Source organism: Neopsephotus bourkii, unplaced genomic scaffold (assembly GCF_033783945.1).
Source record: "Neopsephotus bourkii isolate Nb327-2 ecotype Australia unplaced genomic scaffold, CSIRO-AGI_Nbou_v1 NB_107, whole genome shotgun sequence".
Lineage (NCBI taxonomy): Eukaryota > Metazoa > Chordata > Aves > Psittaciformes > Psittacidae > Neopsephotus > Neopsephotus bourkii.
In genome coordinates, this window is record NW_026900624.1 from 11358186 (window position 1) to 11373659 (window position 15474).

General features: G+C 44.0%; 1 protein-coding gene across 5 annotated transcripts in view; it reads left to right on the forward strand.

Moving 5' to 3' along the window:
• The window catches only part of SLC4A4 (solute carrier family 4 member 4), a 192452-nt gene that overhangs the window by 134755 nt on the left and 42223 nt on the right, over positions 1–15474 (forward strand). For all 5 annotated transcript variants that reach the window (XM_061360450.1, XM_061360454.1, XM_061360463.1 and 2 more), the window contains one exon: positions 7273–7430. In XM_061360450.1, coding sequence (XP_061216434.1) covers positions 7273–7430 — 158 coding nt within the window. The remainder of the gene's footprint in view (positions 1–7272; positions 7431–15474) is intronic.

Consider the following 15474-nt stretch of genomic DNA (forward strand, 5'->3'; position numbering starts at 1 on the left):
TGCGATTGATGTGCCTGTGACAGACAAAAGGCAGTGCCGTCTTCCTTGATGTTGTAGAGCAGCTGCTTGTAGCAGGATGATCGTCATGGCTTGTGGTCTGTGGAAAGGGAAAGTGATATGACAGTGGTTTACTGTTGCTTTTGATAGTGCAGAGTTCGTTATGGGCAGTGGCAGCATGGTGTGTGAACACCAGAGCCTTACCAAAGCAGCTGTGCTGTTGCCATATTGTTTGCCTGCACAGGACAGATTATTACAGAGAGCTTCCACAGGGATCAGCAAGCCAGAACTTCTGGTTGAGCAAAGGTATGTGTATTTTCCCCAAGAGGATAGCTTTAGATTAGACATTAGGAAGGAATTCTTCCATGTGAGGGTGCTGAGGTGCTGGCACAGGTTGCCCAGAGAAGCTGTGGCTGCCCCATCCCTGACAGTGCTCAAGGCCAGGTTGGACAGGGCTTGGAGCAACCTGGTCAAGTGGAAGGTGTCCCTGCCTGTGGCAGGGGCTTGGAACTGGATGAGCTTTAAGGTCCCTTCCAACCCAAACCAGTCTGTGGTTGCAAGTTAGCTCTTGATTCATGTAGTCTAAATAATTGGAAAATATTTCAAGTTATTTTTTTCATCTTTATCTACGAACGAAAGGGATTGAGGAGAGTCAAGTGCAGCCTTTACCAGCCCCTTTGCTGGACCGTAGGAAGCTGGGGAAGTGCCCAGTGCTGTTTCCACTTCTGGCTCTCCTCCTGTGAGAAATCCTTTGGTTGTGCTCTGTTAAAATGTCCTTGGCAGCTCTGAATGGCCGAATCACTGGAACTTCTTTAATGTTCAAGATGTAAAACACAGGGGACTTGTAAAAGGAATTATGCTTTATCAGGGACCTGTTATTACTGACCTGATGAAATAGCATATAGAAGTATAGAAATATGTTGATACAAGGGAAATTTATCTCCACTTTTGAAGGGCTTCTTTGTGGGACAAAGATGAGCTCTGAATGAATATGGTCAGTCAGAGAAAGGCACAACTCCCTCCTGATTTGTTGGGGGGTAGGGATGGGACGGGACTGTTTATTCAAACCAGTGTTTCCATATCAACCAGGAATCTGTGCCAAAGCCAGCTCTCAAGTGCAAAATGAAATTGGCCTTGTTGAGAGAAACCCTCCTGCCTTTCCTTGGGGAATGATGTAGGGGGAGGGCACTGGTGGGGTCCCACAGTGTGGAATGAAATCCAGTGATTAATGGTGGGAGCTGTTTTTCCTGTCTGAACATCTCCTCTTTCCTGCAGTCACAAGCAGACATCCCTGATTTTTAGGTCTGTCAGCCTGGATGACCTACTTTCCCCTCCGTGGAGCTCAAATGGAAATTACTGTCTTCCAGTACTGATCACTGCCACCTTTCTGAAAGGAAGAAAAATCCTCTAGGAAGTTCAGTTAACTGGAATTTCATTTACTTTGGCCTTTTTTCTTGACGCAGAGAGCAGGTTTGATTTTGTTTCTCCTGCAATGTATCAGCAGCTCACCTCTAAAGCATTCCTGAGTTCTGTGCATAGACAAAACACAGAGCCTTGAAGGTATCCCCCGAAGTAAGCATTCATGGGATATTTTATGGGATGGTAATCCTAATATATAGACAGACACAACAAAACAGAGACACAGGTTCCAGTTCCTGGGGAATTAGTCTTTCTTAAGCACAAAGGCTCTGTGTGCCTGTGCTGGAGTGTGGGAAGCCCATGATGAAATATGACACGGTGATAAGGTGAGCTTACATAGCCCTACACAAACAGAAGGTAGAGTAAATCCTTATATGGCCTCTGATAAATAATGCAGCACTCACCTTTTTGTCCCCTGTACCTGGGGGGGATTCAAAGGTTTCTTTCTCAGAGCCTCAGTTCATGCTCTTGGGCTGCCACCTGCCAGGCTGGAAGACCCCCTTTTTGCTTTGATGCTGGTCTCAGCTTTGATATAACAGGAATCTGGGGAGCTGGATCCCTTTCCCTATGATCAGGGACCATTAAGCCTTCCTTTAGTTACACAAAGAACCACGTATGCAGTTCAGCTCAGATGGTAATTTGTATGATCAGTGTTTATTGTGAATGTCCAGGGTTTTCTGTACTTGGACGGGGGATGAGCTGTATTTAGTGTTGTACCTGAACTCCAGCCCACACCACCAGAGGATTTTGTTTGCTTACTCTTCCTTAGGTCAGTGGTGATCAAATCTGACCATGACACGTAAGGGCAAACAAATTCGTCCGGAGATCATAGAATCACAGAACGGTTTGCGTTGAAAGGGACCTTAAAGCTCATCCAGTTCCAGCCCCCTGCCACAGGCAGGGACACCTTTCACTAGACAAGGTTGCTCCAAGCTCCGTCTGACCTGGCCTTCAACACTTCCAGAGATCAGTGCCTACATGTTGCCTACATGTTCCTTACAGGCTGTTGGGCAAAGACTGGAGCATCGTTACAGTAATGTGACTAGCTAAAGGGCTTCTCTGATTATAATTTTAATGGGTTTTGGTTAGCTTTGTGTTTCTGGTGCTTCAGCTAATGACTCATTTAATGGAGTTTCCACTCATCTTGGGTATTCTCTTGCCATAGACAAGCCTACAGGCTGCTCTGTGAAGTGTTCCAGGCAGGATGCGTGTGTTTGTTTAGCCAAGTGTTCTTTCTCATCTTGTCTTGCTCTTAGTTGTGGGAAACTCTTAGTTGTGCTGGGTGCTCCCAGATGGAAGGAAGAAACTTTCTACCCTTGACAAAATCATAGAATTGTATTGTTGGAAGGAACCTTAAAACAGGAATCCCTGTGAATGCAGGAATTGCTTTAATTTTGGACAAACCTTTAGCAGTGCTGCTGATCACAGAATGTTAAAATGCATTTAGGGCAATAGCGACTTTTCAGACTGCTGGGCCTTTTTGCAAGCACAGTGGTGGAGGGCTGTGGCCTTTAACATAACATTAGTGGTTGGGTTAGAATGATGCTCAATTTAGCAGAGTGCAGGGAGAGTGAATATAGTGCTTCCAGCTGCATGCCCTCTATCCCTCCCTCCTTGCTCCCAGGAGCTGCTGAGGACTAACATTGTCCTGAAGCTGCTTCAGGGGATGGTTCAAAATGGGGCATAAGTGCTTGACTGTACCTTTCCCATCACCTCTCTGATAAATGATTTAAGAGAGTGGTGAGTGGTGCTGCGAAACTGAATTGGAGCAAAGAACCTGTTATAGAATCCCATACTGGTTTGAGTTGAAGGGACCGTAAAGCTCATCCAGTTCCAACCCCCTGCACGGGCCGGGACACCTTCTACTAGACCAGGTTGCTCCAAGCTCTGACCAATGTGGCCTTGAACACTGCCAGGGATGGGGCAGCCACAGCTTCTCTTGGCAACCTGTGCCAGTGCCTCACCACCCTTATAGTAAAGAAGTTCTTCTTAATCTCTAATCTGAATCTTCCTGTTTCACAAAGTTGAACATTTATTGTGGATTTAGAATCATAGAATCAGAATTGTTTGGGTTGGAAAGGACCATAAGATCATCTAGTTCCAGCCCCCCTGCCATGGGCAGGGACACCTCACACTAGACCATGTCACCCAAGGCTCTCTCCAACCTGGCCTTGAACACCGCCAGGGATGGAGCATTCACAACGGCCTTGGGCAACCCATTCCAGTGCCTCACTACCCTCACAGTAAAGAACTTCTTCCCTATATCCGATCTAAACTTCCCCTGTTTAAGTTTGAACCCGTTACCCCTTGTCCTATCACTACAGTCCCTAATGAAGAATCCCTCCCCAGCATCCTTATAGCCCCCCTTCAGATATTGGAAGGCTGCTATGAGGTCTCCACGCAGCCTTCTCTTCTCCAGGCTGAGCAGCCCCAACTTTCTCAGCCTGTCTTCATATGCAAGGTGCTCCAGTCCCCTGATCATCCTCGTGGCCCTCCTTTGAACTTGTTCCAACAGTTCCATGTCCTTTTTATTTTGAGGACACCAGAACTGCACACAATACTCCAAGTGAGGTCTCACAAGAGCAGAATAAAGGGGCAGGATCACCTCCTTCAACCTGCTGGTCACGCTCCTTTTGATGCAGCCCAGGATATGGTTGGCTTTCTGGGCTGCAAGCGCACACTGCAGCCAGCTCATGTTCATTTTCTCATCTACCATTATTTTCTTATCTCCAGTTTCCTTCAAAGATGGAAGGACTGGTAGTACTTTTCCAGGCTTCATCCTTGATGCATATTTAATATTTTCCCTGGTGGTGACCCTGACTGCAGCATGCAGGAGTATGATTGTTCCAGTGTTTTCTTCCTGTTTTATCAATAACTCATGCCTTTTCATGAGACTTTTCCCATTTTTCTACTTCTTGAGTCTCCTGGCAAAGCTCATTATGGGTTCATCGCCCAGCTTAGTGTTACCCCCCATTGGTGTTCCTGGCAGTACATCCTCACTCGCCATTCAGCTGTAGCCAGGAGCACACAGAGCATCTCCAAACATCACCCAGGGCACGATTTTCCAAAAGCCTTCAACTTCACATTAATTCTGCCACTGCTGAAGTAAGAAAACAAATCCGTCTGGGATCTGAGGACACTCGGAGTGCAAGCAAGGCAGACGGGAGCATGTGAGACCGGGGCTTTGGGAGCTTTCCTGATTCTGCAGGTTTGCCTCAGCTGACTGCCAACCTAGCAGAAGGGCAGCCCTGTGACTGCCTAAAGAGATTTCCAGGTGCCAGGAAGATACCAGAAAATAAGTCAGGAGAGGCTGATTTTTGAAACTTACTGGCTGTTGCTGCTGCGGCATTTTCCTATTGTCAAATTAGAAGCAATTGATGACATTAGAAAGAAGTTCTTTACTGTGAGTATAGTGAGGCCCTGGTACAGGTTGCCCACAGAAGCTTTGGCTGTCCCACCCCTGGCAGTGTTCAAGGCCAGGTCAGATGGGGCTTGGAGCAACCTGGTCTGGTGGAAGGTGTGTCCCTGCCTATGGCAGGGGATTTGAACTGGATGAGCTTTAAGGTCCCTTCCAACCCAAACCACTGTGTGATTCTGTGATTTCTCCATAGTTGGACCATAGGATGCCTGTTGCAGAGCCCCGTGAGCCTGCTCACATCTGCTGTGGTGCCATTACATAGGTGCCGGGATGGAAAGAATAACTGTCAGGCCATAAAGAACTGGTTTTAGCATAAAGCTATAGCTGGACTTTGGGAAAATATGTATAAATGAGAGTATCCCTATCAGCTGACTGGTGAGAACGATGCTGGTCTTCTGGTACTTTATTTTAATGGTGATGAACACAGAACTGGACCTCAGATACCATTTGGATGCCTTGGGAAGGACTGGAATTGAATAAATGCAGCTTCACAGGTTGTCTTCTAAGCTCACTTTCCTGCAGGTTAGTGCCCTGCTGCTCAGTAAGACCACAGATGCTTTGCTGCATTACTAGAAACGCATTAAACAGTAACTACACAGTTTTGCTTTGAGATACACCCTTTTTTTTTTTAAGAAAAAATCAAGTTGATTTTCAAATAGACTAGAATTTAGACCTTAAGGATGAGAAAGCTTGAAGATAAGCAGCTCAGTTGCACTGGTGTACACTTACGGTGGCTTCACCAGCTCCCTTCATCCTATTTCTGGCTCAGCTGTTAGTGAAGGAAAAAGGCAAAGTTGTAGGAAGAGAGTGAAAGAACACTAGAGAAAGCACTACCACCCCCAAAACTGCTCACATAACAACTCAGGGTCATGTTACTGAGGAGAAAGGAGCAGTCAGAGATTGTAAGAGCGTAAACAAAGAATTAAGGCTTTCAGGGCATCATGGGAAAGCTATGTTGAAATAACCTGGGTGAGTAAGGAAATCAGATTACTAGTCATCAGGCAGAAATTTTGGTGTCTTTGTTGAATTTCTTTTACTACAAAACATTTACTGGAATGGGTGAGTTCTTCATATACTGTCATCTGTTTACCTAGGGCACCTGTGAAGAATCTGTCTTTCTGTGAGCAATTCACACTATCAGTTTGTTAGTATAATATTAAAACCACCAGTCAGTGTGCTTTGGGGCTTCTGAGAACTTGTGGAGCCAGGCTGTGCTGAGAGCTGCTGGCGATTTTAGGCACTTCTACTGAGGTGGATTGCAGTGGGCCACACTGATTTTTCAGCAGATGAGGCAGGGTGGTTTATGTCTATGGGCTCCAGATGTTAGCTGGAGTTCATTTACTTAAACTTCTGTGTGAGGTTCTTAAAATTTCTCCCTGACAGAATGGCATTCAGAGTTGGGAAGGGTAGAACATCTGCAGTAACTTGGTTATAAAGCAGTGGGTATTTAATTGATGGTGGAAATAGTTGGGTTTGAGATGTATGGAGGGAGATAGACACACATACACACACACAGACACACATTCCTCTTGCTTGGTATTTAAACCAGGGCTAGCAGTGGTAGGAGCCTCATCCTGGGCAGAGCAGTTAACCAGGGTCCCCACCATGACCATCTGGAGGGGGTTCCCTGTGCCACCCAACCCTTCCTGGCTCAACATCTCTGAAGCCCTCTCTGATTTTTCTCTCTTTCATGGACGCCCCTTCTCACTTCACCTCTTCCCAAGGATTTCTCTCCCTTCAGATCTTTGAGACGCGAGTGGTATAATACCCATCCAGCACCATTCTGTGGATGGGTTGAGAAGGGTTGTTCTCCTGGACAGAAGGTCTCTAATGATGGCACAAGTTCCTCCGTGCCCCTTCAGCCATTCGCTGCTCTGTGCTCTGAGGGCAGCAGCCTGCAGGAGGGCTGAGGGCTCAGGCACTGATGGTGGGAAGCAGTAACAGTTATTGAAACTGTTGTAGTTTCCAAACCAGCATTCCTGCTACTTCTGCCCAGGGACTCCTCATGTGCTGGCCTGCAGTGGCAGTGGGAGCAATGGGTTTGGACAACCCCAAGCAAATTTAGATGAAGGGAGAAGCCACAGGCTAGGAAATGTGCTCTTAAAAGCCTGTGCTGACCTTAGTCTTCCCCTGGGAACTTGAAAAGACATGAACACAGTGAAAGGCAAGTACCCCCCTCCAAGAGGCATAGTCTTCTCAGCATCATCTTTGCTCCAGGCACCAGCATTAGAACTGTTCTTCTGGGGCTGATCTTGCTAGTGTTTGTATCTCAGTAGACGCTGTGGGACTGATATATATTATCATGCTTAATGTATCACCAAAGTTATACTCTGACCAAGGAGGAAATGTGGGTGAAAATTGGGTGTATTTTATGCACGTTCCTGTTTGCTTGCCTAACAAGGTTTAATGTTCTTTTCCTTCCTTTTTCACTGATGCAGCTGAAGAATAAATTCATGAAGAAATTGCCCCGTGATGCTGAGGCCTCCAACGTGCTGGTTGGGGAGGTAGACTTCCTGGAGAGTCCCTTCATTGCCTTCGTCCGGCTGCAGCAGGCAGTCATGCTGGGTGCTCTGACTGAAGTCCCTGTACCTACCCGGTAAGAGAACTGAGCTCCTGGGAGGGGTACAAGAATGGGAAACTCCATTTCCACCTTTTCAGATAAAAAACCCAGGCCAGAAGATGTTCTCCATTACTTTCCATCATGTGATGTGTGTAACGATCAGAATTATTGGTTTAAAGTAACAAAACTGCAGCTGCTTAATAATCTTCAGGTCCTATTTGGTTAACCTGAATTTGGTTATAAGTTACCAGCTGTAAACCAGAACAGCATTACAGAAACATGCTAACTTTATAACTTAGTAGTAAAAGGCACTGCCAATGTGAAATTTAACTAATGGGGCTTTCTTCCTGCCCCTCATGATTCCCCCCCAGTGTCACTCAGATTCCCTCTGCATGTTTTGCAGTACGTATTTTTCCTCTTAAACTCACATTAGGAGAAAGATGCAGTTTGGCTCTGCTGGAGCAAAACCAGTAAGTTGGGTAAACTGAGGCATACAGTTCTGTTGGGGTGGTCACATTGTATGATCTAGCCAGGTTGGATGGGGCCTTGAGCAACCTGGTCTAGTGGAAGGTGTCCCTGCCATGTCAGGGGGTTGGAACTGCATGAGCTTTAAGGTCCCTTCCAACCCAAAGCATTCTGTTGATTTTGTGATTCTATGTTCCTGCTCATTGCAGGGGGGCTGGACTAGATGACCTTTGAAGATCCATTCCCTTCCAACCCCAGCTGTTATATGATTCTGTGGTGCTTTCTAATGCATGATTCAGAGAAAACTGTAACTTATTGTGACTCATGGCAAGTTAATCTGAGTCTCCCAAATATGAATATAATATATGATCTTAAATATTTGAATTCATTGCTTGAAGACGTATAACTGTCTCTACAGTGAGGGTTTTTATCTGCTAGAATAACAGAGTGCTATTTGAATTCTTAGCAATATTACCTTTCATTATACAATTGCATATTGTTTATCAAGTAATATAATAGAGAAAAATTATCAGTATAGATGTCCAGACCATCTGCTCTGTATTTGAGTGTTAATGTAGGAGTGTATCTTTGCTTCATGTGCAAACAAATACTCCATCAAGGTAAGAACCTCAGGCCTTGGCCCTGCTGTGCACCTCCAGTCTGCTGTGCTTCTCCTGTCAGCTTACAAAGGGTTTACTTTGTGATTTGCTTGTAATTAGGGATTGCAAATTGGACCTCTCACATCATCACTAATGTGCAAATACGTATTTTATGTGAACAGTCTCCAGGGCTTTACATACGCAGTGAAGATTGTGATTTGAATGCCTACAGGGTTTGAGGCTGTATCAAGTAATATTTTGTGAGATGTATGACGGCAGAAGCACATGGCTAGTGCATTACTGATACTGGAAGGAATCACAGCCATTGTATGGAGTGGAAGTTATATGGTTGTTATAATCTGTACCTTATTTTATGTACAGACCCAAGGAAAAAGAGGATCTAGTTCCGCTGTTTGTCTAACTGCCTCCTAGTAGTGCAGCAGTGTTTGTATTTCTTGGAGTTTCTGTAAGTGGCTCCTTAAAATAACCATGTCAACAGCTGTTTGCACACAGTGGGTATTCTGGCAGGAGCATGGGGAGACAAAAGTGGCTTATAAACAGTTATTCCTCATTCCTCAGTATTACTGAGCTCTGCATATTTCAGTATTTTGGCTTCAAAGTCTAATCCCACTTGCTTTTTTTTTAAGCACATCTCCAAATGCTTTTCAGCAGATGTAAAATTAGGTATTGTTTGTTTTGGTAGTGGGAGCCAGGAAGTTAGATCTAGGATTGCTGAACGACCTCATTACTCAATAGCATTAATCAAGACAATATGTCCTTCCGTGCCAACATTTTTTTCCAGGAAATAGCATTATCCATTTGCTGTCCTCCAAACCGAATGCTAGCCCTAATCAAAGCAGGGAGGCTCATTAGATGGCTTTTGTGAGTAATGAAGAGCCATTTGCAGTGGCTGCATCCTGTGAAATTCAATCAAGGAAATCCCATTGGGGGCCCAGATGAGCTGCGATGGAGCATCTCCTCAGTGAGCTCTGGGTCTCAGCCATCTCAGGCAGCATGTTACTGCTGTGGATGGGCACTGAACAGCCCACGGACTCCTCACAACGCTGTTGCATGGAGCCATGTTTTGCTTTTCAAAGCACTAACCAGGTAGATTTTGCAGGGAGAGGGCAGCGATAGCTTTTGATAGACTAGCTGAGAAGCAGCCCATCAGCTGCAGCCACTAGCTGGGTGTGTAAGACATCACCACAATCTTGTGTTGCAGAAGCAAATAACACACCTAGCCCTGAAAGGTGAAAGGTTCATGGTATCATGATAGCCCTGCCCTGGTTTGGCTTATCCATGTTGACCCAGAACTGTAGAAAGAAAAAGGATTATTGTGTACATAAGGTGGACAGTATTCAATGTGTAGACTTCCTGTTAAATGGGTTATTTTTTTCTGCTAGTTTTATTTTTTTCTTCCTCCCTACATTCTTTGGCTTGGATTTTTCTTGTAAGCTACACAATTTTGGATGCTTTATAGAAATAAAATGTCCTGTGTAGAAAATATTCTTTCTTGGATACATAAATTTTCTATATATGTTTTTCATTCAAGCTTCCTTGCTAAGGATTTTAAGTATTTCCTTTACTTAAAAGTAGATTTTTACTTAAAGGAATTCAGGAAGATCTGATAATTCTTCAGGAAAGACTTCTCAGCAGGGTTTTTTCATACAACCCTGGTAATAAAACTGGGGGATCTGAAACTGGTATAGAGAGATTCCAGCCTTTCTCCATGTTTTCTTTTTACTGATCAGATTGAAAAGACCTTGAAGGACTTTTGTTTTCTCAGGTTGAATTTCATTCCTCAGTGCTGCAGACGCCTCATTTTAGCAAGCTACTGTGCTTGCACCATGGCTTGGGTACAGCTGCTTCTCCTCTGGACGGTGCAATAGCCATAGCTTCTTATTTTCATTAAAGAAATGTACAATCATGTGTTGAGGTCTGCTGCCTTAAGGTACTGTTGATGGGGAAAAAAGATGAAGAATGAGCAAAGGAAAGATGTGTTTGGGAGATAAGCTGTAAAGACTTGCACAGGCTAATATGTGGTGCTGGGAAATGGCCTGTGTCTGCAAGTCTTAAATGAAATGAAGTAACTTACCCACAGATCACTTAGGAAGCATGGGGCAGAACTAGGAGTCAGATTCTCTTCCCTCTTACCTCCTAACTTGAGCTTTTAACTGCAAAGGCATCTTTTTTTCTTCATAGGTAGGATGAAATGTGTGTCTTGTTCATTAGTTGCAGCACTGAAAGGTTTTCAGGGCTGTGTCCTTTCCAGCAGAAGGACTTGGTCTGGGAAACTGCATTTATGTGTTGGACACCATGTAGGAAGCCTGCAGTGTTAGTACGTTGCTCAAAACTTGAAGAATCACTTGTGTGAAATAGAAGATGGACCAAACACGTCACCATCTCCTTTCATTACTGCAGTTTCAAGTTGTGCTCCTTTTATCAGCAGTCCAACCACTTAGTCTTCTGGAAAAGTACATCAAGAGGTTGTTCTTCCAGCCCTTGAGACCAAAATGTAACTCTAAGCTGAATGCCTTGGAGGTTTCTCACATGGTGTCCAACAACACGACTGCTTCCTCCCACCCACCTCAAAATTGAGACCATTTTCTCAAGACCTTTGGGAAGATGTCTTTAACCTTAATGGAGTTGTTGCTCTTGCTTGCTCCAGATTTGACAGGCATAGATGAGTTTTGGATTAGAATTGCTCATCTATGAGAATAAATTTATTCTGGTTGGGTTTGGTGACATAGTCCATACGATCAGAAAGTGAATCATATGTAATTGGTGGCCATCATCTGCTTGGGCAGAATGTGAAGCATGCGAAAACAACAGGAGGAATAGCATTTTAGGTAAAACAGTAACAAATTACTGAGTTTCTGGCTCACTATCAGCTTGGAAGCAAAGGATTTTAAATGCTTTGACTGTGTTGTCATATCAAGTTCAAGACCAGATATTTCTCTGGGGAGAAACATAGAATTTTGTTACTACTTTAGGGAGACTTTGAGCTGAGTGATACAAAGTGAACCTCACATCCCCTGCACTGAAGCATCCTTAGCAATGTTAAATATCAGAAATGGAGGTTTGATAACTTGGCGTGTGTTGTGTGCTGGTTTTCATCTTGCCAGATGAAGAGGAGTATATCACAGCTAGAAGCGAGGGCTTTCTTAGATGGAAATATTCGTAACTAAATGACACTAAATGACGCTAAATGCCTGGAAACATAATGTAGTCCAAACCACTAAAATGCATTAATGTTTTTGTCTTTCTAATATTTGGCTCTTTAAAAGGTCTTGTTCTAAAACTGAAGGTAATTCTGAGATGAATCAGTGAAGACAAAGAATTTGGAAGGTGTCATAAACTGCTTGTTTCCAAGAACATTTTAGTAAGTGCAGGAGCATTCAGGCGCTTGCATTAGGCACTGGAAGAGAGCTAGTGTAATTATTTCAGAAGATGGTTCTGAAAATGTCTCATTCCCCTGGAGAATCAGAATGTCAGGCAGCAACTTCTGAAGTTATGAACCTTTTTTAAAAATTAACAGAGCTGGATAATTTGCATCCCAGAGTTCTAAAAGACTTGGCTGAGGAACAGTTTTATAATATTGTTTTATAATAACTTCTGAAACACAGGGAAGGTTCCAAGAGGTAGGAGGAGAGAGAGGACATGACCTAGGCGTGTATGGCTTAGTCACCTCCATGTGAACCTTAAGTAAAGCACTTGAAACCTCATGAAGAGTTCACTTAGGAAGTGTTACTGTTAGTGATGCCAAATAATATGTATTTATGGATCCTGTCCTACTGCTTGATGCCTTTTTAAAATAGGACTGTAGATTTTTTTTATCTAGAAATTACTTGTATGGATATCATATACCTTGTAAGATATTTGACTTAGTACCTCATGATATTTGATTTAGAAACCTGAAATAATATTTAATACAATGATTGTAAGGGGAGGAGTACTTCTGGTGAGGTGCCACACCTCTCAACCCTGGAGTGTTCCACATTTTATCAGCAGCTTTTGAGAAAATGTATAGTTAGCACAGCAAAGGTTGACAAATTACAAAGATGGTATCTCCATGCATGGCTGTGAGCAATCTGGTCATCTGTGCTTTTACTTGGCCTCTTGTCAGTTTCCTTCTCTAGGGACAGGTGGAAGGGCTGTGCTCAAAATGCTGGTTGTCTCTGGTCATGACAGTATAGTATAGTGGGTGTAGTAGATTGTTCCATCAGGGCTAGAACTGCTGAAAACCTGTTTTCCTGGAATTATGTGCCATGTCCTTTCAATCCACCATGGCAATAATCTGAGCTCTCCCCATCATCCTACCATGTTTCTAAGACACAGAATTATATCAGAATCCTAGACTGGTTTGTGCTTGAAGGGACCTTAAAGCTCATCCAGTTCCAATCCCCCTGTCATGGGCAGGGGCACCTTCCACTAGACCAGGTTGCTCCAAGCCCTGTCCAACCTGGCCTTGAACACTGCCAGGGATGGGGCAGACACAGCTTCTGTGGGCAACCTGTGCCAGGGCCTCATGGTCCTCACAGCGAAGAATTTCTTCCTTACATCCAACCTATATCTACCCTCTTCTAGTTTTAAAGCCATTTCCCCTTGTCCTACTTCCCATGCTTGTCCATACCTGTAGTCCTGTCCCTTGTGTCCTAACTTCCTTTTCTCAGGAAAGCAGCTCACATCAAGTTCCTGAGTAGCCATAGGTTATATTTGCACTGAAAGAACTGCCAGCTCTTGGATGATTTCCCTGAGGAAGACACTGATAGATCAGAGAAGGTTTGTGGAAGAAAGAGCCTTCAAAGTGACTAAAGAGAGGAGAAAAGCCTCAAATGGCTTATTCTGACAGATGAGTGACTGGATCGATAAGGGAGGGTATTTAAAGGGATTTAATTATTATTATTCAGTCTAGCTATGAGAGACAATTGAAATTTATGACTGGAAGTTGAAGCTGACCCAAATTCACACTGGAGGCAGTGAAAAAGGTTTTAGATGAGACAACTTATTCAAGGTTATAGTGTGTTTATTTTCCATTACTGATAGAAAGGAAGAGTTGTAATTGGAAGAAGGCTCAATTCAGGAAGCTTTAAGAGTTGTTTTGAGCAGCGATAAGTGTTTCTTTTTGAGACACATGCTGATACAGAGTTTGCTGAAAATTGCCCCCGTAATTGCCTTTTCTAAATTAGGTGAAATGGAGACATTGGTCTCCTGCCATATGACTTCTTTTGTTGCTAATTGCAAGGGTGAGTTGACACGCGAAAGAGAGACAGACTTTTGTCTCAAGGTCACTAGATAGAGTCCAGCTCACGCTGAGCACTTGAAATGACACCAGCACAATGGTCTTCACTGAAAACCCACTGACCACCAAGTGCTGGCCATCGTGCCAGATGGCCACCAGAACTAGCAGGGCTTTCTTGACAAGCCAGTTGTCAAGGTGAAGAGGTGAGCATGAAGGCAGATGTATTTTTGTGCCATAGCCATGAACCAAATAATTTGTTGTGGAACAAATCTGAACAGGGGATTTAGAGGAAGCCTGTGTTTCTACAGACAAGGCTGTAGATCCTGTGTGAGTAAGTAGCTGCCAGCTTAGCACCTGTCTGCGGTGTGAAATCAACTCTGAAGCAAGAGTACTTCTACAGGTGGTAGTGGCTTTTGCCATTCCAGCATTGATACCTTAGGCTTGTACATGAAACTTAGTTTATAGGAACTGGGAGTGTCAAAGATAAGGCTTAGGTCTTTCCTGAATGAAGTATTATTTGAATGGTGGTATCTTTTTTATTATTATTTATTTACTTTCCATTCCAGGCCAGGAGGATCTAGGTACCTTTGAAGATCCAACCTTGAGGCTGTACTTAAAACTCCTCAAATGAGTGTCACTTAAGAGGCTAGAAAACGCAGCCACCTTTCACCAGCATTCCCATTACTCTGGCACAACTGCTAAACAATTTTATTGGCAGAAGCTTCCATTTTCCATGTATAGCTTTTCCATTAAGGACTCTCATTAGAACACACTGTGACATAGGTAAGGCCCGATTCATAGCACGTTAGCACTGACAAAAGCAAGGGCAGAAAAGGTAAAGAGCAGTAATTTCCTTTCTCCAAAGGTTTCATATAATGGTGTCTTCCAAACTCACTAGCAGTGACTTGAGCATAGTTGCTGCCCAAAGAGATCATGTAAGAAGTCAGCTCCTAATACCTTCTAGATGTGGTTACCCTTGCTGAAGGTGTCTGCCATAGGAATAGACTCACACCTTAGGTTGCCTGCTTAAGAATTAAGCTGTGACTGTAAAACTATCAGATGGGTTTACAGGTCTCTGTTATGTGTCTTATACTTGGAGCGGAAATTCAGGGCATACAAATTGGGCTTAATTATTGATAGCTAAAGCCCTAATTTAGATTAATGGTTTCCCTTCACATGTGAGTGCTGAACTGTAACAGAGATCTGAGCTCCAGCAGAGCATTAATAAGCACATGGAGTGCTGTCTGGTACAGCTTGGAGGAGCAATAAAGTTCACAGTGAGCAATGTGGATGGTTAATCACATCTTCCCTCTGTGCCCACTGTTGTGCTGGCCCTGCTTGGCCCATCCTGTGAGCTTTATGTGGTGCACAGGGCATGAATGCTCAACCATCCTGCACTGGAGCTGGCATCTGTCATGTGTAGTTCACTTCCAGGTACTGGGCACTGGAAGAACATCATTTCTTAACTGCATCCTGAAGTCTAGGGTGCTGTATGGTAGCAAACTCTGCGTAGGGCTGTCATAGCATTTGGCCATAGTGGTCTCAGTAGTGGTCTTAAAGCTAAAGGGAGCAAAACTTTGGGTAGTGTCTTACTTGACTGAGTAAGTGTGATGGGCTACAGGGTGTAACCACTGCTCCCAAATTAGCTGGAGGCCACTGGCAGCCTCTGGATCTTTAACAAGGACCACAACTTTAGAAAGCTGAATTTCCATCTAGATACTATATAAGTAATAAGCCATCCATTTTGCTATGCTAAAGGGGAACAATCTGCTTG